Genomic DNA, 26,753 nt, shown 5'->3' with positions numbered 1-26,753 from the left:
AAGTACCAGAGTGACATGCCAGAGCATGCCAGTGGATCAGCCACAGAATGTCTGTGCTACCACTTATGTGGCTCATCTGGTGTGGCCTGCTGAGCAGCTGGCAGGCTGGCACAGAACAATCTGGCATTATGGCTGGCTCAGCATGTACTGGACCTAGTGGTGTGGGCAGCACCAGGATTTTCACACAGTTTGACACTGGACTTCCATATACTGTGCCCTGGCCCTGTGTAAGAGGCTCTTTACAGCCTGTGGTTAAATGCGACTACATTTAGGTTGTTTCAGAATTGATGCTCCTCTAGTATTGATGTATTTATCTTCCTGCCCAAGCTTGTCAATACAATGATAGATTTTTATAGTCTATAAAATATGGAATAATTGCTTATCCATGGGATTGGTTCCAGGACCCCTCTTTGATACTGAAATCAGAGGATGCTCAGACGACTTATATAAAATGGCATCATATTTTCATAGAACTTATACATCCCCCACGTACTTTAAACTACCTATAGATTATTTATAATATCCACTCCAGTGCATATGATGTGTAAACAGTTGTAATACTATATGGTTCGGTAGACTGTGAGAAGAGTAAAAGGGTATAAAAACCTCGAGACAGCCTGATCTATTAAAATATTTCCAGTCTATGGTTGCATCTTTGAATGTGGATCCTTCAGCTATGGAATGCCAACTGTAAATGTGTGAGATATGTGGTCTGAGCAGGTAGCATATATGTGGAGTGGGACCAGACTTGTGTTAATTATGTGTTTTGCTGTTGCTGGGAGAAGTGGACTATTGTATTCGAGCAAGTAGCTGGTACTACACCTTAATGACAAGCCAAATATTGTATAGTTTTCATGAGCTTTGCCTATAGAGATCCAGAATCTGTGAGTCTCTTGAAAGCTGAGTCACTGTGAGGCCACACCCCTGCTGTAAGACCTTAGCCTTGGCACTTGTTTCTGTCCTAGCAAAAGCACCATATATTCTCAGGCCTAAGATGAGATCCAGCCTGGGTAGTGCCCAGCAAGGCAGCCTGTTCCCAGCAAGGACACAGTGTGGTGGCAGCTGCTGTATTTAATAAGAAGTGGAAATAAAGCACTGTGCTAATTAAGTCCTACCCCTGCGAAGTCAGCTGTTACCAGCAGTGGGGATGGGTTTTTCCAAACTACCTGAGGCAAGATGGCTGGGCATTGTGCTAGGCAGACATTATCTGCAGGAAACTGAGAACCCTGGGGTAGACGTGGCCTGGCTTGTTACCTACGGGCTTCCAGTAGGTATCAGGGTGACAGTAATATGAGGAAGACAAAGAGACTGTGTCAGTGGTCATACCTCTGTGGATCCTACCTGATGTCATCACAGCTCACCGCGAGGCCACTGCCTCTGAGCCACGTACCTTACTCTTGGTACCCAAGACTTTGGGCATGGTTAGGACAGGGCTGGACCAGAAAACCTCCAGTCACACTTTGAAGGTATCAACAGGACATAGGGGTCATCAAGGTCCCAAACTGTAACCTGACAAGAATTCTCCAGGGTCTCTAGTATGGTCTGATTTTGATTATTCGAGTATTGAGAAAGGCACATGTGGTAATGTCTGACTGCCCCAGGGAAACTGTCCCTAGACTTTCTCCATGATGGTTTGTAACTGAGCTGCAGCTGCCCCATCCTTGTCAACCCCCTGACTCAGCAGTGAGGATGAAAGTTTTTGCCTGCCGGTCTTCTTGTGATACATTCGCTTACAGCAAAAAGATTGGGTGTCACCATGCTTTGGGGTTTACCTGCTTAAGGGAAAGGCCTCAACGTATGGAAAGCAGAATGGGGGCTGTTCAGCTTCAAACCCATCCCAACTGATAGCAGGTCAGCTAGTGCCTGGGCCCCCACATGCCACCCACAACATTACATTCTGGAGTAGGATGCGGAGGTGGGCTGTTAGCTGAGGCTCAGGGGATACACACCCAGGTTTCTCTTGCCTGTTCACCCTTCCCCCTCTAATGGGTTAATGGGCTGCCCTGACAATGCCTCTCTTACTTCCTGTTCCCACCCTAAGGACTCTTGGCCTTCACCACCTTCCTGTCCCCATCCCAGGCACTAGAGGGGCCCCGACCCCCAACCCCCTACCTTTTGTTTCCAGTGATTTCCACTCCACTTCTCTTTATCCTTTTAGAGAGCCCCTGGTTTTCTTCCTCATATCTGAAGACTAAGATCACTCCCTAGTCCCTGGAGTATACTGGATCAAGATGCAAAGAGTAGGGAGATGACTCAGCAGTTAATAGCATCACTGACTGATCTTCCAGAGACCCGGGTTCAATTCCCAGCACCCATGTGGTGGCTCATAACCTTTGTAACTTCAGTTCCAAGGGATCCATGCCTCCTCTGGCCTCTGTGAACAGTACATACACATGGTGTGTGTGTACACACACACACACACACACACACACACACAGACAGAGAGAGAGAGAGAGAGAGAGAACAGACAAAAAAACCTTTTCAGATAATTTAATAATTAAAAAAAAAAAGATACAGGGCTTGTTGATCTGGTGCTGCTTTCCTTATGCCTAGCATGCCACCTGGGCTTATATCTTACCTTCTCATGCACATATCCACTTGGGCATATAGATTATTGATTTCATAACCAAAACAGTCACTGAAGCTTGACGGGGGTGGGGGATAGGTAGGTGATTAAAGAGATTTTGAAAACTCAACGTTCGTCCTGTAAGTAAGCGATGAAATTCTCACCCGTGACAGCACAGTGCCCTCTGCCACGGCTCACTGCCTGATGGGCAGATAGTCGTTTAAATCAGCTGACGCCAGTAAGCAAGTGCCCTGCTTCCACGAGATACTTCTAAACTAGTCAGGAAAATGCCTACAGAGCTAATAGGACAGCAATTTGCTCATAGGATCAATCCAACCCCTTAGCTGGATGTGAGTGGACGGACTTGCTTCAGTCTTTCTTGGAAGGGTTTCAGGATATAGCGTAAGGATAACTGTGGGCAGAAGAGATGGCTCAATGGCTCTGAGTAGCTACTGTTCTCACAGGGGACCTGCGTTTGATTCCTACTTCCCATGCTGGATGGTTCATAACAGCTTGTAATTCTAGCTCCAGGGGAATCTATTGCCTCTGGCCTTCTATTGACATGAGCATTTGTGCACATTTATAAACCACACACTCAATTAAAAATAACACCATAAAACTTAATTTTAAGAAAGAGTACCTGTGTAGTCATATGTCCTTGAACACTGAGTTTCTTTTGAGTATGGGTTCAGATTGGAATGTCTTCAGCCTGACCTCCTCTCCCTGCCATGCTAGGGACAGATTTAAGAACGCCACGCCTGAAGGGCTTACCCAGGGTCAGTGGCAAACAAAGGCACACACAAGGAGTGTTACCTTCAGGAAAGTGCATTGTTTTTTGGTGCGAGTCAGTTATAATCTGTGTACTCGCCCAAGAACCAACATTTCCCCGATTTTAACTGAGTGTCCAGACCTATCCTGGCATGCCCTTGTCCCTGCAGCACTCCACTCATAATTCTGATTTGTATCTTTCAATATTGCTGAGCCCTTCTTAACATTATAAATGATCAGGATACCTCAGGTTGGATCCCGAGATCCTTAGTGTATTCAAAGAATGTTGCTGGTGTCTTGCCATGTGTGCGAGCCTTTTGTCTCTGAGCTCTGTAGCCTCATTTTGTCTCCACTGCCTTCTGGCTTGGGGTTGGCACACAGAAAATCGTCTGCCATCGAGATGTTGTTAGTGGTGGTGATCTTCATGTCCTCTTCACTGGCCACTTGGGTACTCGGCATTCATGATGTGCAGGGAAAGACACATGCCAGGGGGACAGATCTCAGTGGGGGGGCCTCGTGCCTGCCTGCCATTTTCTTTGTCCCCATCTCCACACTGCCTTTGGCTCTTGTTTACTCTTCATGGTGGCCTTTCCTCCCAGGGTCACTCTGTAGGGCAGAACCACGCAGCACACGCCTCTGCCTCTTGCCCTTTCCTCTGTCACCCCTGCCTTCTTCCCTAAGAATTGGGTTCTGGCTGGGGCTGACTACCAGCAGCCACTGGAGCATATGACAACTCACACACTCACAATACCACAAAGCAACTCCACTTTTTCTTCTAGGGAATTTGGTGTTTTCTTTTGTATTGCAGAAGTGAGAAAACCCATTAATTTTGAAACAAATGTATGCAAATACATTTATTAATATAGGAAATAGGAAAATCAGTTATTGCTTCCTTTATAAATAATACAGGCTTAAGTTTTAAAGATATTACTTTTGCTAAAATGCATTAGACAGCTGTGAAAAAAATAACATTTTTCTTTGTGGTAATATCTTTAACCAGATTTGTAGCGCTAACAGTATTTCCTATGTATATATTATTTTTATTTAATACAGGTAATCTTTTTATTACCAAATCATATTGTTTCTCAGGAGATTACCATCAGCACTTATAAAAGCTGCAAAAGGAAAAATGGGGCCGTGAGAAGACATCAATCTCCCACAGTGTGAGGCTCAGGCTGCAGATTAAATACACAAAGCTCTTAATACATTTCAATGAGCGACTCGTTAGGTGCAGATTTATTTACATTTCCCCCACTTCATTTCCATTCCCATTTCAACCTGATGATGGACATCATTTCCTGATTTTAACACAGCAGTGGCCTGGGTGGAGGCGCCTCTTCAAGCTGTGTATTGTGGTCGAGATCTCACAGGACCCGGACATCTGTGTGATCCGTGGCTCACAATTGGTCAATGCCTCTGGCTCAGAAAACGGACCACGCAGTCCTTGTCTACCAGGTTGCCCAGGGGGAACACACCTTACATATGTGACAGGTTCTCCTTTCCCAGAAAGAGCTGAGCTCTTCAACCGTCCCCTTCCCAACCCCTCCCCAGGAGGGCAAGTTTGCACCATTTCCAGAGATGTCCTTCAGAACTGACAGGGGAAAATTTGCCCTTTACGGCACTGGTTTGGCCCCAGCCTGCTGTTCGATGCTTTAATGACCTGGGGAAAGTCCTAAGGACCAGTTTTCTGGTCTGCAAAATGGAAGTGCCAACCCATTCCCAACTTCTGAACTCAATCCCCTGAGGCTGAATGGATGGGGGAGGGGGAGACACACACACACACACACACACACACACACACACACACATGAGGCTGATCATGTGACCCTTTCTCCCACAGGGCGGAAGCTTTGATGTGGCTGATAGAATGTTCCACAGTGTAAAGAGCACGTGGGAGTCTGCCTCCAAAGAGAACATGAGCGATGTCAGGGAGCTGACACCTGAATTCTTCTACCTGCCCGAGTTTTTAACCAACTGTAATGCAGTGGAGTTTGGTGAGTAGAGACACTGGGGAAACCTGGTGAGCCTGGGTCCAGGGAGCTTGGGTTTTCTCCTATAGGTCTCCAGAGAGACACCGATGTCATCAGTCTCTTTGGTGGAAAACTTACCAGGCCCCTAATCAGGACCAGTGCATTGGAGATGAAGTCCTTGCTGGGTGACAGAATGCTGTTGCACAAGTGGCTTCTGGGGAAGGATGCTGGCTGGGTTCCAGGCTTCCAGAACAGCACGGAGTACCTACCTGTTCTCTGAGGATCCCAGGCTCAGTGTGTAGTGAGATAGCACCCTGCAATCTAGAACCTTTGCTGATGACTTCCGGTTAACACTGCCTGCCCTCGGGGCTCCTAACCTTGAGACTCACCAGCCCCATTTCTGCTGTCTGACTGCCGGGTGCCACATCTTCCACCTTGCAGCCCAGGATGTGTCAGGCCTTCTTCCTGCTTCAGAGAAGGCATGGAAGTTTACAGAGGCCCAGTAGGATGTGCACGTACCTGGCATCTCTCCTGTGAATGCGTGTGAGGAGAAGGGGAAGGAATGTAGTGAGGGGATGTATGATCAGAGCTGGGACAGGATCTAGGCAAGCTCTCCAGCCAGGTCAAGAGAAGCTGTGGGTGCTGCAGAAAACACTTAGAGTCAGATAGTTAGCATCCTTCAGGCTCGTCCTTCCCAGTTTCCTTCAAGCAAGGGTTTGAACCTCAAGCCAGGCTATGTGAGATCTTTCCCCCACAAACCCTCATGAGGTTTCCAGCCCTGAGCATGGGGCCACAGTGCCATGGAGTGCTTGAAGCCACTCCAATTCTGGTCCAGCTAGCCAGCCTGACACAGGTCCTTGGTGAGCCTGGCAGTGTCCAGGTTCTCAGGTGAACTGGAGAGACTGTGTTGTTGTGCTGTTCCCCAAGAGGAGACTGGAGCTGGGTCTGAGTAACGAGGAAATGAGACTCAGCACAGCCAGAAAGCCCCGGACTACAGGGGAATGGTTTTGTTTTTTATTTATTTTTACTTTTCATTCATTTCTTTATTCACTCTACATCCTCATCGAAGCCTCTCCCTTCCCCTCCCTTTCCCTTCCCTCTTCCCTCTTGCCCCTCTTCTCCAGTCTCCCCCACTTACAAATCCCTCTCCCCACTATCCCCTCTCCTTCTCCTCCTTGGGCAATGCTCTTCTACTTACTCCATGAGTTCAAGCAAGACCATAGGAGCGTTGCCGAGCGCTGGTCATGGCTAGGCTAGTATTGTTTTGTGTGTGTTGTATGCTTGCTTTTCTCATTGCATGCCAGCCCCACATGGCTTTGTCATCACTGTCACACTTACAGATGGAGAAACCGAGTCCCTTAGAAGTCAAAGTAGCTTGTTCAAAGTTGGTAGCTGCTGGACAGGAGAGTCTTGGGCTGGGATCCAGGCTCCTCCTCTTACTGTCTGAGAGCTCTCCATTTAAAAATGCATTATAATTGGTTGAAGACCTAGGAAGATATTGTGTGCCAAGAACTACTCGTTGTGCCTAGCATAGACCTGCGTGATTGTATGCTTGGGTTATTATTGCCAGCTTCAGTTGGGTCAGTCTCCAGGTAAAAGGCGCTGTTAATGGAGAGGGAAACACAGCAATAGTGTATTATTGGGAATCTCCTTTAGTGTTACCTGGGAAGCCAAGAGGACCTCATGAAGGATGCCAATGTAGGGCCAAGCAGAGGAGGAATGGGGGTTCTGCGGATAGAAGTGGCAGGAGGCAGTGTGGTCTAGCAGGATGCAGCTCACATTGTAACCTTCACAGAGTTGCAGACAACACAGAGTTGATGAACCTAGCGAGGAAGACTCACTTTGGCCTGTTTCCCTTCACACCCAGGCTGCATGCAGGATGGAACGACACTGGGGGATGTGCAGCTTCCTCCCTGGGCTGACGGGGATCCGAGGAAATTCATCAGCTTGCACAGACAGGTGAGACACTCCAGTCTGTCCTGATGTGCGCTCCCGCATCTCCCCATCTCCACAGAGTTTTCTGTCTCACTGGAGGGAATAAACCTTGAGGCTTTGATGTCTGGAGAAACCAGAGAAGGCGCGGGGCCAGGGATTATTGTTTTCCTGGATGTTTAAAGAACACCAGTTTGCTCTGCAATTGTACAGGTTGCTGTGATGGGCATCATGACCGGGAGTGAGTCTGACTCTCTGGTGGCATGTCAGTGCCCTCAGCAACCCCGCCAGTAGAGCCACTCCTGGTCTATGTTCTCAGTGTAGCTCAGAGATGGCTTGGAGACCCTAGAGAGCTCTCATCTATCATGAGGTTTTGAAGGGAAACACAGATAAGGAAACCAAATTGTCTTTAGTCATTAAGAAACTTAATCAGACCAGAAAGAGATGCTATGACACACCCACAATAATTAAAAACTGGGTGCTGCACATGTCTGTAAGCCTAATGTTAGGGGGTAGAAAGAGAAATATCCCTGGGTCTCACTGGGGTCTGGGAAGCTCTGCAAATTCCAATGAAAGACCATGTCTAAAAGAGATAAAATTTAATTAAAAAAAAAAAGAAAACTTAAAATGGGGGAGGGGCTGCATCTGCAGATTGGCACCTGCAGTTATCCTCTGGCCTCTATATGTATGTACACCTAAGACAACAGTATATACACCCTCACACAGTGGCTTAAATGTAGAGAACTGGGCTTTTGTTGTTTGTTTGTTTTAAAGCATTAGTTAAGATTTCACACTCTCTGGGCTTTGACTTCAGGCTCTGGAAAGTGACTTCGTCAGCAGCAACCTCCACCACTGGATAGACCTAATTTTTGGGTATAAGCAGCAGGGGCCGGCTGCTGTAGAGGCAGTGAACACTTTCCACCCCTACTTCTACGGTGATAGAATAGACCTGGGCAGCATCACTGACCCGCTGATCAAGAGCACCATCCTGGGCTTCATCAGCAACTTTGGACAGGTGCCCAAGCAGGTAAGTACTGCAGCCCACAGCATTTATCTTGCTTTATCAAGAGTGGGCAGCGCATGCTTGGGAAAGAGAACAAGGATGTTCTATCCTGTTAGCAGTGAAGGGAGAGTCATCCCTGGCCTCTAGAACTAGGGTAAGGTGATGTCATTGACATGGAATAATGCTATGTTCTTCTGTAACATATATGGTGGTATGATATTACTATTATTCCTAATGAGCTGAGATATCAAGATGTAGCTGAGAACAGAAGAGCTTGTTCTATGACTTGGAAAAAATAGCAGCCCCTCTCTGAGCCCCTGGCCCCTCATCTATAACATCTGAGGAGGCTGCTGACATTTGTGTTCTTTTAGAGAAAGGCCAGCCCTGATGGTGCCCAGAGTAAAGATTCAGATGTGATGCACAGGGTGACGGCTCCCCACTAAGGCATCTAGCACCTAATGACCTGTGTGGTGTGTTTGTCTGTATCTCCAGATCTTCACTAAACCCCACCCATCCAGAAACACCACAGGGAAAAACCCAGGGCCTGGAAAGGATGCTTCCACCCCTGTAGGCCTCCCAGGCCACTCACAGTCCTTCCTCCACAGCCTGCCAGCACTGAGACCCTCTCAGGTCACAGTCAAAGGTGAGTGCCTGGGATTGCCTTGTCTCGGGGTTCTCTCTTTAGGGACTGGGTTCCTCTAGAGCAGTGGTTTTCAACCTTCCTAATGCAGTGACCTTTCTTTTTTTTAAAAATTTTTAATTAGGTATTTTCCTCATTTACATTTCCAATGCTATCCCAAAAGTCCCCCATACCCTCTCCCCGACTCCCCTACCCACCCCCTCCCACTTTTTGGCCCTGGTGTTCCCCTGTACTGGGACATATAAAGTTTGCAAGTCCAATGGGCCTCTCTTTCCAGTGATGGCCGACTAGGCCATCTTTTGATACATATGCAGCTAGAGTCAAGAGCTCTGGGATACTGGTTAGTTCATAATGTTGTTCCACCTATAGGGTTGCAGATCCCTTTAGCTCCTTGGGTAGTTTCTCTAGCTCCTCCTTGGGGGCCCTGTGATCCATCCAATAGCTGACTGTGAGCATCCACTTATGTGTTTGCTAGGCCCCAGCGTAGTCTCACAAGAGACAGCTATATCAGGGTCCTTTCAGCAAAATCTTGCTAGTGTATGCAATGGTGTGCAGTGACCTTTCAATACAGTTCCTTGTGTAATGGTGACCTCCACCCATAAAATTATAGCTACTTCATAGCTATAATTTTATTACTGTTATAAATTGTAATATAAATATGTGAAATACAGGATATCTGTTATGTGATTCCTGTGAAAGAATCATTTGAAGTCATCCCCCTGAAGCAGTCATGACCCACAGGTTGAGAAACACTGTTCTAAGAGTTCAAGGGCCCAGGCTTGGGAAGAAGTGAGTTTTGCAATGGCTTTGTCTCCAAAGTCAGTGGGCACTGCAGGGTGATCTCTGATGTGAATGTATCTGGAACTTGTAGGTTAGGCCCTGACTTCTAAGATCCACAGGTCTCTCTCTCTCTCTCTCTCTCTCTCTTTCTCTCTCTCTCTCTCTCTCTCTCTCTCACACACACACACACACACACACACCTCTTGCACACACATACAAAAACACATTCCATACACACCCCTCCAGAGACAAATGACAGGCTGTGCAACCCCTGTTGCTCTCAAGCATCCAGATGCACATATGTATGGAGTTGACAGCTAAGCACATGTGCCCTGGGGCAGGTACCTGGGAGTCTCAGCCCTACAGCTTCCTAGCTTGTGTGAATTGTAGAGTTCTGGAAGAGGGTGGTTTTCTTGTAACAGTGCTAGAGAGGGATATCTGCATCGAACACAGATTGATCTCCATGTTATGTATGCCTGTGCTGGCCAGGAAGCGTACTCTGGGAGGGGACCATTATCTCTGCTTCTCCAAAGAGACTGCAGGAAGGAAGGGGTAGACTTCCCTGGGATACCAGCTGGTCATCAGAAAGCTGACCTCTGAGCTGGATTCCAACTGGGGCCAGGGATGGCTTCCAGAGTTTAGGTAGTGAAGCTATGGTGGGATCAGGGTCACATGTCCTCCAAAGTACACAGGAAGGATAGGTGGACAGAGTCACCCAAGTTCTGTGGCCTTGGATCATCTGTCCCAATATACTATGTGGGCTTCTTCTGATATCACCGATGGAGTCACTGAAACTTGTGAGTCCCAGCTAGAGCTGGAGCTGGAGAAGGGGCACTCAGGCTGCTCCTAAACGGGAGGCACCGGAGCCCCAGTCAGTGGCTCCTGGCCAGGCAGGATGCTTAATGAAGCTCTGTATTCTGCAGCGTCTCCTCTCTGGGTGCAGTGAAAGGGGGTGCTTTCCTCATTGCATACCCCAATATACTCACTGGGGAGCAGATATGTACCTTTTCTCTCTAGGGTCGGAATCCCCCAAAGGGGCCATCGGCCACATCGTCCCTACTGAGAAGTCAATCCTGGCAGTGGAGAAGAACAAGCTGCTGATGCCCCCTCTCTGGAACAGGACCTTCAGCTGGGGCTTTGATGACTTCAGTTGCTGCCTGGGGAGCTACGGCTCTGACAAGGTGACGGCACACAGCCTGGGGTGACGGGGCAGGGCTTGGGGGTCTTGACTCTCTCCCAGGTGCACTTCAGGTTGGCAGAGCACACTATTACCCCAAGCAACCAAATCTGACTGACCATGGGGCTACCCAGAGCCCACCCAGATGTGCACTTATGCTGGGTGGAATTGCCTGGGCCCCCTCGCCCCAGGCACCACTCAGATGAGAAAGGCTCAGGCTGAACATTTAACAGCTTCCAAGAAGAAGGGCAAGAAGGGCAGTCTCTCTCTCTCTCTCTCTCTCTCTCTCTCTCTCTCTCTCTCTCTCTGTGTGTGTGTGTGTGTGTGTATTTGTATGTGTGTGTGTGCCTGTGTAATAGTCTCACAGTATTTTTAGGCTAAGCTGCCCCACACTCCACACATGTCCATGGGTTTTTACAGTGTCTGCATAGCTAGTTTCTGCCTGTTTGCCTCTCCCGACAAGCTGGAGTAGGAGCTCTCCAGTGGGAACACATCAGGAATGGCCTAAGCCTGGCTGTGGGTTCACTTATGGGCTCCCAACTTCTCTGACGTGGCTGCTCAGTATCTGCTGTGTCAGCATTCAGTATTCATCTCCCACAGATCCTGATGACCTTTGAGAACCTGGCTGCCTGGGGTCCCTGTCTGTGCGCTGTATGCCCTTCCCCCACGATGATCGTCACATCCGGGGCCAGCGCAGTGGTGTGCATCTGGGAGCTGAGCCTGGTCAAAGGTCGCCCGAGAGGTCTGAAACTCCGACAGGTATGTGCCCTTCATAGATGTGGTATCTCTGGCAACCATGGTGCCAAAGCAGGAGTGGAGGTCAGTTGGAAGACAGCTCTGTCTTTTGGGAATGGTTTCAATCCCTGAGTAGATCAGATGAGCAGGCACCTCCATGGACGCCTGACCATAGCATATGACACTGTTGCTCCCATGTAGCCCTGGGCTAAAAAAAAAAATCAGTTTCCTGGACCAGGGGCTATGCAGAGGAACCGCCATTTCTCAAAAAACAAAAAACAAAAAAAACAAGAAAGGAAGGAAGGAAGGAAGGAAGGAAGGAAGGAAAGGAAAGGAAAGGAAAGGAAAGGAAAGGAAAGGAAAGGAAAGGAAAGGAAAGGAAAGGAAAGGAAAGGAAAGGAAAGGAAAGGAAAGGAAAGGAAAGGAAAGGAAAGGAAAGGAAAGGAGAAAAGGGGGAAAGGGGGAAAGGGGGAAAGGGGGAAAGGGGAAAGGGGAAAAAGGGGAAAGGGGAAAAAGGGGAAAGGGGAAAGGGAAAAGGAAAAGGAAAAGGAAAAGGAAAAAGAGAAAGAAAGAAGCCAAGTGTCTCAAGTTCATAAATCCAGGAAATGGAACTTTTTCAGACAGGTGCCATGGACTGAGCCCACAGCAGGCTGAGAACAGAGACCTCCAGCTGTTCATCAAAGGGGGCCTGTCCTTGACCTGTATTCCTTGATGTCTTTATGAAATAGTTTCAATACAGTTCACAATGTGTTTGTTTTCAAACACGTGAAACATTAAAGGCAATTTTAAATTCATTTTAAAAATAAGAAATTCTTTGCTTTCTCTATAAAAATTTTTCATCTCTGCACACTACCGACCCCTATATGCATATTTATACCTTTCCAAGTCTTATACAGATATTTTTGTTCCATTTTCAGCTAGCTTATCAAATTGTTTTCATTTTTCTACAGCCTCTATAATTTGCATTTCAATTGTTCCAGATGATTCCATTTCCATAAAATTACATTTCAATTGTTATGTCAGTGTACCACGGTTTAATAAACCATTTCTTCTAAAACTAGACAATTAGGTTATTTGCAAATTTTAACCATTTTCAACAGTGCCACAGAAGACATGTCATATATATATATATATATATATATATATATATATATATATATATGCGCTGTTTGCTTCTGACTAATTGTTTCCTTATGATGTAGTTTGAAGAGGGTTACTGAGCAATCATACAAAGTTTTCCAAAACTACCCTATAGCTCTCCAATGCCATCAACAATTAACTGAGTCTACCCACCTTGCCACAACAGGCTGTCATGGGAAATTATTTTTGAGAGGTTTGATTTTACTGCGTTGTATTTATATTTTGCTAGACATAGGATGATATAACAAAGTCGTTTTAGTTACATGCATTCTGCAAAGAAAAAGAAGAAAAGAAAGTGAAAAAAAGAAAGGAGACGGAAGAAAGGAAAGGAAGACAAAAGAGCCCACTGGGTGCACATTAGAACTGCTGGGCTCTGCCTTGGGTCTCCTGCCTTTCAAGATGGTGTGCACTGGATGTCCCCTGACGCTGTAGTTTCTGGGCCGATGGATGTCAGCAAACCATGCCTATGTAGGCAATGCCATACCATGCCGTGCACACAGTCCTCTCTGCACAAAGCAGACTGATTGAGTCCACAATGCAGCCTGTGCTGCCACTCAGACTCAGAGCCATACTCTCTGAAGCCCCAGACTACCCACCTCAGGGACTGTCAGGGTCCCTTTGCATGTGTCCTTTGGTGGTGTTATGTCTTTCATGGTCAGAACTTCATCATCAGACTCAGGTCATTCTGAAGGTCAGAGGATTCTTGTCAATCTCTTTTTTTCCTCTGTTTTCATGCTTTTGAGACAACTCAAACTTCAATGGGTCATGTCCAGAGATTTGCCACCACCATCTGGTTGATGTCTCATTAGGATCCATTGAGGACAAATGGGAGCTTGTAGCAAAATTTTTTAATAGCTGTGACCAGGCAAAATGACAGCTTTGAAAAATGATGCTCAGTCTACTTGACCCAAAAGAGTGAGCAGTTTATCTCTGCCAGGCAGGGCTGGAGCTCTGTCCTTGCTGAGCCAGCCCAGCCCCATCCGGAGTGCCACCTCTGAGCTCCTCTGGCAGACGCTAAGGAATGGCAGGCATATTCAAATAGAACCAGCTCAGGTATCTCTCTGGGATGCTTGGGGTGGAGTCTTCACTATAGCCAGGAGCACTGGGCCCAGGAGGAACCTGGCCCCTTAAGATATCTGGAAAGAACTGTCTTCAAAGCCAGCCATGAAGCCTAAGACCAAATAGCCCAAGCCTGAAGGTCTAGAGCAAGTCCCCAAGACACCATAGGGCATGAACTTATATCATATCCATAGGTCTGAAAAAGTCACATTTTATGCCAGCCAGAAAACTCAACGGGTAAAAGTGCTCTCTGCCAAACCTGTCAGCCTGATGCTGATGCACATCTTTAGTCAGACCCAGTGGCTCATGCTGATAGTTCTAACACTGTAATTCCAGTTTGGACTGGAGGTTCACGAGTTCAAGACTAGCCTAGGCTATGTTGTTAACAGCCCTTTCTCAATATAAAACAACAAAAGTTTGAACACTTTTTATATAATGACCTGGCTTGCAGTCTTTCTTTCCAATCTGGTTTAAGGAGTGCTTTTTTTCAAGTCTCTCATTGTGTAATACATCTCCAACTTAAGTATGCATGAGACTTCTTGGATGGGGGTGTGTGAGAAAATGCAGATTCCAAGGTGCCACTACCAGAGTTTCTCATTTAACAGACCAGGAGCATATCCACTAAGACCCCAGATCTGCTGAGCCTGCTAGCTTGGCTGTCTTTTGCCATTTGAAACCTTTGCATACTCACAGTCCGAGGGGCTGCTTCAGATTCAAGAAGATTAAAAGGAGCAGACAGGCATAAGGACACTTGGGCCCCTTGCTGGACGACTACAAAGGGACTGACTATTGCTTCTCCCCAGGTCCTAGGAGTCGATGTGACTGAGAGGCCGACACACATGTGCCCCCCACCCCCACGTAATCACTTGTCTGTAAAATTACTGACTCACTCTGAACCTCTGTTTCCTCATCTGGCCCCCAGAAGCAGAGGCAACCTATTAGTAGCCATACTGCAAGTCTCTCTCCTAACCTGTGGCTGTGCCTCCTGTTCCTAGGCCTTGTATGGACACACTCAGGCGGTCACATGTCTGACAGCCTCTGTCACCTTCAGCCTCCTGGTGAGCGGATCCCAGGATCGCACTTGTATCCTGTGGGACCTGGACCACCTCTCTCGTGTGGCCTGCCTGCCTGTCCACCGGGAAGGCATCTCAGCCATTGCCATCAGTGATGTCTCGGTGAGACCTGCTTTATTTCCCCATTTCTGGGTCCAGTTCCCCTGTCTCTGAGCCTGCACAATAGTATTTTGGACAGTGCTGCAAAAGAAAACCCAGGGACAGACATAAGATGATCATTCCCAAATATGGATATGACCCTATGTGTGCCAACCATCCTCTGCACTAGGAGATATGGCTCTGGGATTTGCACAGCAAGGCTTGTCAGGAAAATATGCCCATGACAGACCAAGGCTCAAGATATAAATGAACCTTTTAGGAGACAATAGGGTCACCCCTTCCTGAAGGTTCAGAATGACATTGCAGGGTTCTATGAGCTACCTACTGTCACTGGCACCTCTGTATGCTGTCCTCCATTAGATGAAATCCAAATTTCTTCATGGAGACAGTGTTGGACAGCCCCTTATCCGGAGAGACAGGGGCCGTCTTCAGACTGTATCTTTCCTGGAAGTCAAGATATTATAAGGGATCAGGATCTTGGAGGAGCCCAAAGCCTGAACTAGAGTTAGCCTAGCACAGGCTTATTTTGGCTAACTATTTAGACATTCCAGTCTGTGCTAGGCTGGCTCCATTGCTTGGGACCCGAGTCAAGGCAGAACAACATGGAGAAGGGCACGATGGTTGTTTATTCATGACATTCAGGAAATAGAGGGCTCAGAAAGGACAGAGACAAGGTACACCCTTAAAAGCCATACCCCCCCCCACACACACACCTGTTACCTGTTTCTTCTAACCTGGACAAACCTAGTTTCCATGATATCTCAATAACACCATCAAATGATGTATAAGTGGGTTGATGAGATCAGAAGCCTGTAAGAAGACATGAAATAGGGGCACTTTGGTGTACCACTTATAGATGACTGAGCATATGTACTGTGTATGCTGCTGGTGAATCTTGCATAAAATAAAGCCAGATCTCTTTGCTATAGGGAACCATTGTCTCCTGTGCCGGAGCCCACTTGTCCCTGTGGAATGTCAATGGACAGCCCCTGGCCAGTATTACCACAGCCTGGGGCCCAGAAGGAACCATAACGTGCTGCTGCATAGTAGAGGGGCCAGCGTGGGATGCAAGCCACGTGATCATCACGGGGAGTAAGGACGGAATGGTTCGGGTAAGTGAAGTTCTGAGCAGAATGAGTACCCAGCACGGTAACTGTGTTTCTCTAGTTTATCCACTCCTTCCATGGGTCAAATACTGCATGTGGAATTTGAAACTATTCCATACCAGATACCTATAGCAAATGAAGGGAAGGGCGGCCATTTTTATAGCAAAGAGAAAAATGAGAGAGAGTTATTGGGTGAGCAAGCCAGCAAGCCAGCAAGCATGTGTGTGTGTGTGTGTGTGTGTGTGTGTTATAAGGTATGCCTGATGAATGGTTAAGTTCAGTAGATTATAGCACAAGACTGGAAAACATATAAAACGAATTAAGCCAACCTACCAAACCATTTATCCACTAATCTATCTACCCACCTACTGTTTATCTTTCTACCTACCAATGCACTCACTCATTATTCATCCATGCTTTTGTTCGTCTTTCTATCGATCCAGTAACCCAATCATCGACTTATCAGAACTTCCATCCAGCTAGCTAACCATCCATCTATCTATCAATCCACTTACTTAACTCAATATCATGCCAAGATCTCATACGAGCCACTGCAGACCCTTTCTATTGGGACACCCAGGCTTTAAAAAAGAAACAAATATGCTCTGCATGTAGTATGTGCCACAGTTGAGATCAGAGAGTAGCATGAGCTTTCAGAAGGACCTCCAGGAAGCCAAGAAGAGAAGGAAACACTGACTTCAGGGGACGAGGTGGGAAGAGCAGGACTCGGGATAGGTTTTCTGAGACTGACAAGAAGGATGAAAGAATGGGGAAGAGTGTGGCTCATCAGGAGTCTCACCCAACGCCCTGACCTGTGAGAAGATGCTGCCTCTGGAGGAGAAGGGAAGCGATACAGTCAGGCTCAAGTGAAGAATGGATTTCTCTCTGGCAGGCATACCTCAGGAGAAGTGGTATTTTAGCTGAGATCTGAGAATGAGGAACAGCTGGTATAGGTGGAGGTCAGTGGGCCAGCATGGATGGCAAGAGATAAGCCTGAGGAGAGATGCCCCAGGAGCCTCTCCTACAGTGTTCTCAGTGAGGGGCACATAACCCCTAGCCTTAGCTGGCCAAGACATTGAAAGGTCACATAGAGAGAGGTTTGGTGGTTATGATCTGAACCAAGATGAGAAAGAGCAGCTGGGGTGATTGAGCCACGTGGACACGACTTCCCTGAGCCTGCTCAAGCATGTGTAGGAATAACTATGGACTCAGCCTTCATTCATTCAGCATAGTGATTGAACTGGAACCTCCCAGCCCCCGGGAGCTAGGTCTAAAAAAAAGTGATTTGTGTGAAGTCCAGGTATTAGGCGGTGGTGACAGGCGCTTGCTTAACTAGCCAAGTCTAGCTGAAACGGTAAGTGCTTTGGCGAGGGCTCCTGTTTCAAACCATAGGATAAGAGTGAAAGTTAGACACCGGAAATTGACCTCTGACCTCCGCATGCTTACTCATGGGTGCATGTGCCTCCAGACATGTGGAATTGATGATATAGGGTTGCAGAAAGGAGGAGGAGATCTATTTAAAAGTGAAGCTATGCAAACCGCAACCCTTACGGGCTGAAGCACCTCCTGGGAAGCTGAAACCTAAACACCCCACATCCCGATGACACCATTCACAAATGAGTGATCAGGGCCTATCCCCATCTGCCAGGGTCCCCCAGGTGCGAGGGAACAGAGACAGGCAACCCTGACCCTGAAGATAGTATAATTCTACCAGGCCATGACACACGTGCTCTCCTTTCTGGGCAGATTTGGAAGACAGAGGACGTGAAGATGCCTGTTCCCAGGCAGGCAGTGATGGAGGAGCCCTCCACGGAGCCCCTAAGCCCCAGAGGTACCTGCTTGGAGATCTTGACTCATGTTGCCCTCCTGTACGCCTCTCCCCCTGCCTCGGCACCAGGGCTGCAGCCCCACATGGTGCATCAGAGTGCAGGGAAGTGCTGCCAAGCTCGAGGACTACACACATTACTTTTGATTTTTGTGATACCATACCTGCTTGGCAGAAACAACTCCGGGACAGAAAGGTTTATTTGAGCTCATGGTTTCAGGCATTCTCACTGGGGGGTAAAGCATGGTGGCATTTGTGGCATTGGAATGTGAAATGGCAGTGTTCCCATGCAGCGGAGGAGAGAGACCAGGACTGGTGCTGGGTGTGACACTGACAGACAACACGTTTCTTCCAAACAGTCCCCACCTCTTTAGTGCTTTCAAAACGGTCCCATGGGCTGGAGTCAGAGCATTCTCCGCATGAGCCTAGGAGAGACATTTCAGATCCAGGCCATGACGGGGTGGGGGGGGGGGCATCAGAGAATAGTTTGTGTCCTGCAAGGACTGGGGGTACTAGGAAGCAGTATGTGAAGCTCTGTTGAGTCCTCTGCTGGACTCTGCAGTCTCTATTGGACCAGTGGACTAGGATATGGTGGGTGTCAGGGGCCCCAGGGCTTAGTGGGTATATATATCCACATGTTCTCCTTTGATGTTCTCTGATGGTCCTGGAAGCCACAACCCAGCACCTGAGTACTGCTGGTTAATTATCTAGACAGCCAACCTGTAAGCAGAAGAAAGGTGCCATACGCCCAGTGAGGAGGAGGCAGACCTATCATGCCTCAGATGCCCCAATAGCCCTCATTATGCCTCATTTCAGTTCAGCCAGAGGCTTAGTATAAATGTTCTTTCCTGCCCTGGGACTCAGACCAACCAACTGAAAAAGCTCAGAGTTCCTGGGCTGGATGTGTCACACACATTCCCAGGTGATATGCACAAAAAACAAGAGAGCACTATTCTATGGCAGAACCCTCTTCTCATGTGACAGGTGAGACTGAAGTGCAAAACCCATCTGCCGTCTCCACCACCAAGGCTATCACAGGGGGACAATGTCCTAAAGCATGAGACACTCTGCCAAAAACCCTTCCATGTGTCCTCTCCTTTCTGACTGCAGTGCTGAACAGGAGATTATAGCAAGGTGCCCAACTTAGAGATAAGGAAACCAAGGCACAGAGAGGCTCAGTAACTTGCCCAAAGTCATCCAAAGATTGCCACCATGTCCACTTCTGCCACTAAAGCAGCGGTGGTGATGCTGACTTCAAACAGGATCACACAGTCGCCCTCACCAGCCCCTCTGCTACAAAGGCAGGCAAAGCCCTCATCATCAAAACGACACCACTGCACCTCTAGCTACTCAGTTATCCCTTCCACCATCCCTGTCTTCACTGCAAACATCCTTCCTGCTCAGCCCCAACTTCAGAAGATTATGGTCCAGCACCAAGCTGTCTCTCTTGTTGACCCATGAAGGAAGAAGTGCTTTACTATATTTGGAGAGTCCCCAAATCTGCCAAGAGTTCCTGTTACTGCCCACAGGAGGGGACTTTTTCCAACCTCAGGGGGATACTTTGGGCATGGTGGTCATTTTCAATTAGTTTACCTCTGTTGCATTTTTTGTGCCTCCCTGATTCATGCAGACATTCATTGTGAGTTCTCCCGAGAAAACAGACAGAACTTGCTGGGGCTCCACTGTGTCCTACATTCAACTGATACCCAAAATCCCTTCCTTTAGCACTTCTAGGAATTTGTCATAATCTGGGTTGAGTCAGAGCATAAACATCAAAAGACCAAGAACTGTGTTCAGCTCAGTGTCCTGGTCCCTCCGGTGCTTGAGGCCATGAGGAGTCATCTCATGATGAGTGTGAGAGAGAGCACATAGCTATGTGTGCTGGAACTGGACACTTCTTTTGAGAGCAGCAATCACATACCCTCAATCCTGTTTCTGTCCCATGGGAGGAGCCAGCTCAGGAATCCTTTTCCCTTGACTATTTGTGAAACAAGTCACAGATGTGACACTGAATGTCATCTTAGTCTCAAGATCACCTGCCCCCTTCATATTCCTAAAGTATGAACTCATCCCAGCTCACAGACTCTCAGCACGGGGACAATGGGCCCCCAGCTTCTGTTTGGCTCAAACAGAAGTAGTCACGTGGTCTGAAGAACTGGAAGGGGACCAGGCTGTAGACCCAACTCCATTCCACAGCTGCTGTGGTCCTGTTTCTTTTCTGCTAGCTAAGAATATTCCCTGTGATTCCAATCTTGTAGAATACAGGGCATCGAGAAACGACGGACAGATAAGAATCCACTCCACAGAATTCATTCCTCGGATTCCAAAAAAAAAATTCTCCTTTGTGAACACAGCGATGTTGACGTTAGGGAAATTACAAGATCGTTTCTAGCTGACAGGAAGTCTCAGGACCCTCATCCTTCCTCTGCTGTCTGTTCTGACCTGAGGTCACTGCTGCCCTGCAGAATCGACAGCAAGTAGGCTTTCCGGATTGGGGTCACCGATAGGATTAAAAGACAAAGTAGTGCACAAATAGTTAAAAAAAAATCTGATAGAATCTCTGTTAAAGTCAACGAATCTTAGAGCAGATTTATGAACGTAACCCACTGGAGGGCTCTAAGGAAGCCTGATGCCCTCGTCACAATGCTCAAAACCGTTTTGTTGGAAAGGGATCAGAATTACATGTGTCATGTGAATATTTGCATATGTGTCCTATTGGTGTGTATGTTATTGCACACCCTCAATGTCTCCAGGGGCAAGGAAGGAGATCTGTAAACATACCGAGGATATGCATTGTGGGCAGCTGTAATCTAATTTCTGCCTGGAACTCATTTATTCATCATCTGTGGGAAGAACTAGCCCACCGGAGCACGGTTGCTTGGGAAAACGGCCCCTAGTCTCCGACTTAGGAAGGGAGTGGTGTTAGGACTTGTGCTAGGATTTCCAAGTGTCTGTCTCCATCCATGGACAGCACTCTTGACTCAGATCCTATGTGTTCCCTGTTGCACTGGGTCTTCCCCACCCAGAGGAGGCCATTTCAGCAAGGCTGGGGCGGGGATACAACAGCAGTCAGGTCCCGAGATGATGAAGTGCTCTCACTGGGCCATGCCCACTTGCTGTCTCTCCATCTCACCCTTCACATCGAAGGAATGACTGTCTGTCTCTAAATGCAGTCATTAGAATGAGTGAGGTAACAATCATTGAGTTATATTTTTTTTTTGAGAAAATTCTCTCAGCATTTAATTATTGGTTGGGTGTGAGAGGATTTAGCTAAGTTGATAATGCAGACTTTATGTAATTTATTTTTACTAGGCAATTACAGGCAGCATTACACCCTGGCAGCAAGGTATTGTGGGGCATCTTATTAAGCATAAAGCCAGTAAACACTGATGAACAATTTTGCTGAACTAGGCATGCAATTTAGAAAGCAATAATACACAAATCCAATTTGGTACACAATGGATACCACGGCACGTCAGCACATGTAACTATCACAGCCTGCAAATTAAATTGGGACGGCCCTTTTTTGCAACAGCACAGGCCAAGATTAAATATATTTTCCCCCTCAATTTAACAAGTTGCTGACCACAAATATAAATGTTTGTATCTGTGTGGTCCTACGTATTGGGTGCACAGGCTTTGTGCATGCAGCCGCCAATGCTCTAACTTTCCTCTCTCACACTTTCCACAGGTCACAAGTGGGCCAAGAATCTTGCCCTGAGCCGAGAGCTGGATGTCAGTGTTGCTCTGAGTGGCAAGCCCAGCAAGGCAAGTCCTGCTGTGACAGCTCTGGCCATCACTAGGTAAGAGCAGCCCATGAGCCGAGGAACTTTCTCCAGGACTCCAGCAGAGGGCGCTACAGCCAACCTAGCCAAGTCCCAACATTTCCAGCTGGGTTCTCAATGATCAGACCCAGGGAGATCACATCACTACAGGGACCCAGGCAGGCCCATCTTGTTGCTAATCCCCATGTGCTCTTCTTGATCCCTATGTCACGAGTATGCATAGATTCACAAAGAGACGCAAATGGTAGAGAACTATAATTTGTAGGTTTGTCTTAAAGAGGTCCTTTTGTCCTGAATCCCACTAGTGATGCTAACATGCTCAGGATGACCGTGGTACATGGGGGGGGGGGGCAGGGGGAATGCCTTATGAAGTCTCTTAGCCAATGCAGAGTAGTCTCAAAGTTGACCCTGGGCTATTATTTTAGCTGTCATGGTGATCCAGCTAATTCTTCCAAGGGGTTGCAGTCCCAAGAGCAACTGACTTTCCACTCTTTCTTCACTCCCTGGCCTGCAGTAGCCTTCTGCAGTGCCTGGTGTAGGAAGTGCACAGTGTTCTGGATGCCAGGCTGGCCTACATGGGGTGGTGTGGGGGCGGGGCAGCAGGAGAAGCATGGGCCTATGCTCTTCCCTGGAGCTCATGCTGATTGCTCTGCCTGGGCTGGGGATGCATCCTGTGATTTCCCGAGTGCTGGCTGGGGTGTGTGGCTCTGATGCAGTGGCCTCCAGCACTCTTACCTTTTCTTGATCTTCCCAAGGAACCAGAGCAAGCTCTTGGTTGGCGATGAGAAGGGGCGAATCTTCTGCTGGTCTGCTGATGGGTAGGAGACAAGGAGCTGGAGGGACCGACCTGAAAGCCTGGAGCCCTGGGGTCGGCAGCAACAGGCTACAGGCACAAGATGATGTGTAGCCTGGGCTGCTTAACCAGAGCAAGTTTTGGGGGGGCTCCACTCCACACAGTTCTCAAGGAGTCCCTGATGGTTTGCACCGTGTACCCTAAACATGTCTGTAGTCTATGGGACTTCTGTAAGAAGGATCTTGGTAGACACTGATGCTGGAAACTGACGCTGCATGGGAAATTTCTACGTGGCTCACTTCACCAAGGCTTATTGCACTGGGAAAAGAAGAGGGGGTGGGTATTGGTTCATGGAAACCACCCCACTGTCTTTATTTTATTAAAACTCCATTTTCCTAATGGAAGGCTGCTTGAGCGTTACCTTGTCTGGTTTCATCTGAATTCTTACACGTCAGCAAGGCTCCTGGGAGTGAGAGGAGTTGCCGGGCAGACTGTTGCTCACCACAGGCCATACATGTGACTGCCACCTGGCAGGAGTGTCAGGTAGAACAATACACCAGGCCTGGGCATCCCTCCCTCAACTTTACCTCAACAAAAGCAGGTAGCGGTTTCCAGTCAGGCCCTGTCTTGGTCATCTTGTCCGTCTTTTCACTGTGCCCCTCATGCTGATTTGAGCCGTTGCTCATCTTGGAGAAATAGGGATTGAGTAAATCCCTCAGCCTTCCTCAGTCCTTTTCCTGACATTTCCCCCATAGGGCCCAAGTAGGGGTATGGCACCTCATGTTTCTCTAAGCCCGGAGAGGCTCTGGTGGCTGTCTGTCCTCCGGGCTTAGGGGTGGTAGGAAAATGAACTTGGTGTCTGATGGCTCTGAGTCATCCCACCATTAAGGAGTAGTAAGTCGACCTAAAGATAAATATTAAGGAAGGAGCAGCAGTGTGTGGACACGGAAACAGCAAAAGAGCACGGCCGGCCATCCTGATGTATCTGTAAACTTCTAGGGTTCAGCATAGAGGAAGCTGGGGGAGGGGCCTATTCCTTGGTCCAGGACAGCCTCCCCGGATGGGAAGGGCTCTCGTCTGACCCTGGGATCAAGGATCATGCCACTTCCCACATCATCTGCATGCACTATTAGCAGACAGTCCATTTGCAATCCCTTGTCCGGCTGGGTCTGCACGGAGGGCTATAAATATAACAGCAGAGAATACTGCTCCTTAGGAAGGCCAAGAGGCATGCCATAAATATCAGGGCTGGGCCTGCAGGCATTTTTCAAAACACAATCTTTAGCATTTATACAGAGTCGAAAGGTATGCTGGCCAAAAGTCTGCCTTCAGTCCACTCATTCTGTAAGAGTTTTAGCTTCTATTCACCCCCTATCAAATAGTTCTGGGATTTGCCAGCCTAGCCTCAACCTGCTCCTGCTGGGTCTGAACTACAAGAGGAGACAAGCTTGGGTCTTCATGCTAGAGTCTTAGGGCTAAGGTGTCGATGCAAACAAGGGAGACTCGAGGTGATAAGAAACGATATCCCATACTATAGAGTAGGCACAGGCGACCTTCTAGCTGCAGTTAGCTCAGGGGTGTAAAAGTACCCCATGCTGGGTAGTTTAAGTGACAGAAATGATTTCATAATTCTGGGGGCTAGAAGTCAAAAGCCAGGGTGCAGACAGGTTCATTTCCTTCTGGGCCTCTCTGACTTGTAGAAGGCACTTTCTCCTGTATCCTGCATCCTTGTGTGGCCTTCCCTCTGCCTGTCTGGACCCTACTATCTTCTTAGAATGACACCAGTTCTAATGGATACTAATCCATCAGTATCCCTTGCGAAGGCTCTGGGCGTGTCAGGCTGCAGGAAAGAAGAGCCAATGGACCAAAGTGGAAGCTATTGCCTTTATCCAGGGGCTGGAGGCTGATGAAGGGCAGTGTGAGTGAGAGCAAGGATCAGAGATGGCCCTCCTTAGGGAGCAGCTCCCCAAGAGTCAGCTAGGCAAGGATTGTGTGGCAGAGCTCAGAGCTGATGGTCCCAGGAGTGACAAGCTGGAGTCCAAACAAACACCCTCCATGTGTGGAGGAAGTTAGAGGAGAACTGTGTGGGGGTGTCATGTGTGCAGGATAGAATGTGGCCAGGGAAAGATGGATACCATGGAATTGATGGAGGTACTGTGAGGATGGGGAGGAGCTGCAGGAAGATAGGGTACTGTGGAGGAGAATGGGACAAGATGGGAGAACTGGCCACTGCTGTGGATCTGGGAAGATTTGGTGGCACCTGGCAATGGGGTCTTGGATGCATGTTACCTGCAGGAGGAAAACTGCTTCATACTGATCCAGAGGAGGACACAGATGTCCCTGAACCCTGGAAGATGAGTCTGGGTTGCAGACTCCTGAGGCATCGGCAGTAGATCATCCTGGGGTGAGGTGGGGGACTAGAGAAGACAGAGCAGAGCTGGGGTGAGGTCGAGAGGCCCTGATCCAGTAGAGGCTAAGGCCAGGCATTTGTGGCAGCTTTAGCAGGAGGTTCTTGCTGACCTAAGTGACCTCAGTCATTCAGTCACATGGTACTAGGCACCCTGGTCTGATGGAGGGGAGACAGGGCAGATGCCTGGGGAGGATGAGAGAGAGAGAGCTGATTTGGTATCACAGCCACAACTGAAGTCTGTCAAAGCAGGAGCATCAGCTACTGGGGACAAGGAGAGACAATTATCCAGATCCCTGCTGCCTTGCCGAGGTCTGAGCAGGGTCCATGAAAAGCCTGTAGGCACAGATGGTACCTGAGACAGAGCTGGAAATACTCCATTAAGTGAGTAGGTGACGGGTCTGGGACCATTCACTACTAGCGTCTCTACTTCCTGCCAACCGCAGCTTGTTTCTGCATCTGTAAAACAGGACCCCGGTGTCTGTCTTTGGACTTGTCACGAGATTGAAATAGTGTTCAGTGTATAATAAAATGATAGAATATAGAGTAAGGCACATTCTGTGATATATGACTTATCATAAATACAATGAAATGCTTGGGGAAGGAGCCAGCTCAGGCTGACATCCATGGCACGCTGCAAGCTTTCACTTTATAATGTGTCCATCCGTTCACTCACTAGTGTGTCTTGTTGAGCCAGCCCCTGTGCTGGAGCTCTGTGACAAGGCTGGGAAGAGGGGCAGGAGGCAGGGAGCAACAGGGGTGAGGATAGCACGTAGACTTGCTCCCCACACTACATCTGAGGCCACTGCAGAAGTGCGCACTGGATTGTGCCGCTTCTGAAGCACGCTGGGATGGGAGCCAGGCTCTCAGCAGTCCTGGCACTGTACACGGGAGGCCTCCTCTTCAAACATGAGGAAACATGACAGAATGGAATGAAGAGGCTGTCACCTCTGCCACGCAGCTGGCCAACTAGCTTGTGGTTCCAAAGCCTCTGAGGTCAGGGACCTCATACTTCACCCGCTGTAATCTGCTCAGCTCTGGCCCAGCAGCCATGCGGCCCCTACCACACTGGTTACAAGGGTCCCACTCACCTCACTTTGAGCCTCTACTCCACAGGGACATGCCAGCTCTGGTCACCTTCCAGGGGCATGCGCTAGTCCAGCGATTTGTTTCAGAATGCACGCCCTGATCCTCACTCAGCCTGCTGCATCCTATGAGGGATGAGGCAAGGCAGTCTGTGCAGCTGGACTCATCCTAACTAGAGGACTGAGGAGAACAGGGCTTGCTCTGAAAGCACAGGGTTGGCATAATGATGGGCACATGAGTTCTGGCAGCTGTCTCCCAAAGGCTCAGGACAGACCCTTCTGTAAATCTGGACAGGACTGGCTTTACCTGAGACACACACACACCCACCAAATATTCCTTGTACCTGAGAGATTCAATTTTAACCAGGTGTCTTGTGTTTGTATTTACCAAATGGTGACTATCAGGACTATATAGATGACAAATGAATTGTTTATATAGAGAAGACTGGCATTTAACAATGGAGTCTCAGAGAGGGCTCATGAGTCTTGGGACCACCAAGGGACTTCTAGGTTCTTTCTGGCAATCTTTCACAGGCCATGGCCTCCTGATCTACCTTGGCCCCTATCTTTCATTCCTTCATGTTCCAGGAGAGAAGCTCGGTCCATGGAAGTGACAGAAACTGCCTGACCCAAACCAGCAGCAGGAGCCATCATGGAGAACCGAGTCTCAGGGACTGTGGAGAACTCAGAGATTGGATTTGCCCATATTAAAATGCAGCAAGGCAGGGCACATTTGGGGAGGAATAGACTCTTCAGATGGAAATCTAGATGAAATTTGTTTAACATAAAAATCAAATCTTGCTGAGCCCA

General features: G+C 48.2%; 1 protein-coding gene across 6 annotated transcripts in view; it reads left to right on the top strand.

Moving 5' to 3' along the window:
• The window catches only part of Wdfy4 (WD repeat and FYVE domain containing 4), a 234,309-nt gene extending 211,438 nt beyond the window's left edge, over positions 1 to 22,871 (top strand). For 5 of the 6 annotated variants that reach the window (XM_011245119.3, XM_011245118.3, XM_006519277.4 and 2 more), the window contains 11 exons: positions 5,175 to 5,328; positions 7,172 to 7,263; positions 8,051 to 8,263; positions 8,732 to 8,882; positions 10,656 to 10,840; positions 11,437 to 11,595; positions 14,766 to 14,945; positions 15,872 to 16,054; positions 17,795 to 17,879; positions 21,565 to 21,676; positions 22,414 to 22,855. In XM_011245119.3, the coding sequence (XP_011243421.1) occupies positions 5,175 to 5,328; positions 7,172 to 7,263; positions 8,051 to 8,263; positions 8,732 to 8,882; positions 10,656 to 10,840; positions 11,437 to 11,595; positions 14,766 to 14,945; positions 15,872 to 16,054; positions 17,795 to 17,879; positions 21,565 to 21,676; positions 22,414 to 22,480 (1,581 nt within the window). In that variant the 3' untranslated portion in view covers positions 22,481 to 22,855. Of the gene's footprint in view, positions 1 to 5,174; positions 5,329 to 7,171; positions 7,264 to 8,050; positions 8,264 to 8,731; positions 8,883 to 10,655; positions 10,841 to 11,436; positions 11,596 to 14,765; positions 14,946 to 15,871; positions 16,055 to 17,794; positions 17,880 to 21,564; positions 21,677 to 22,413 lie in introns of all 6 variants that reach the window. The other variant, NM_001146022.2, reaches the window with a different exon arrangement.
• The last annotated feature ends 3,882 nt before the right edge of the window (positions 22,872 to 26,753 follow it).

The sequence above is a fragment of the Mus musculus genome, chromosome 14 (assembly GCF_000001635.26).
Source record: "Mus musculus strain C57BL/6J chromosome 14, GRCm38.p6 C57BL/6J".
Classification (NCBI taxonomy): domain Eukaryota; kingdom Metazoa; phylum Chordata; class Mammalia; order Rodentia; family Muridae; genus Mus; species Mus musculus.
The sequence above is the reverse complement of the archived record's forward strand: the minus strand, read 5'-3'. Positions and strand labels throughout refer to the sequence as shown.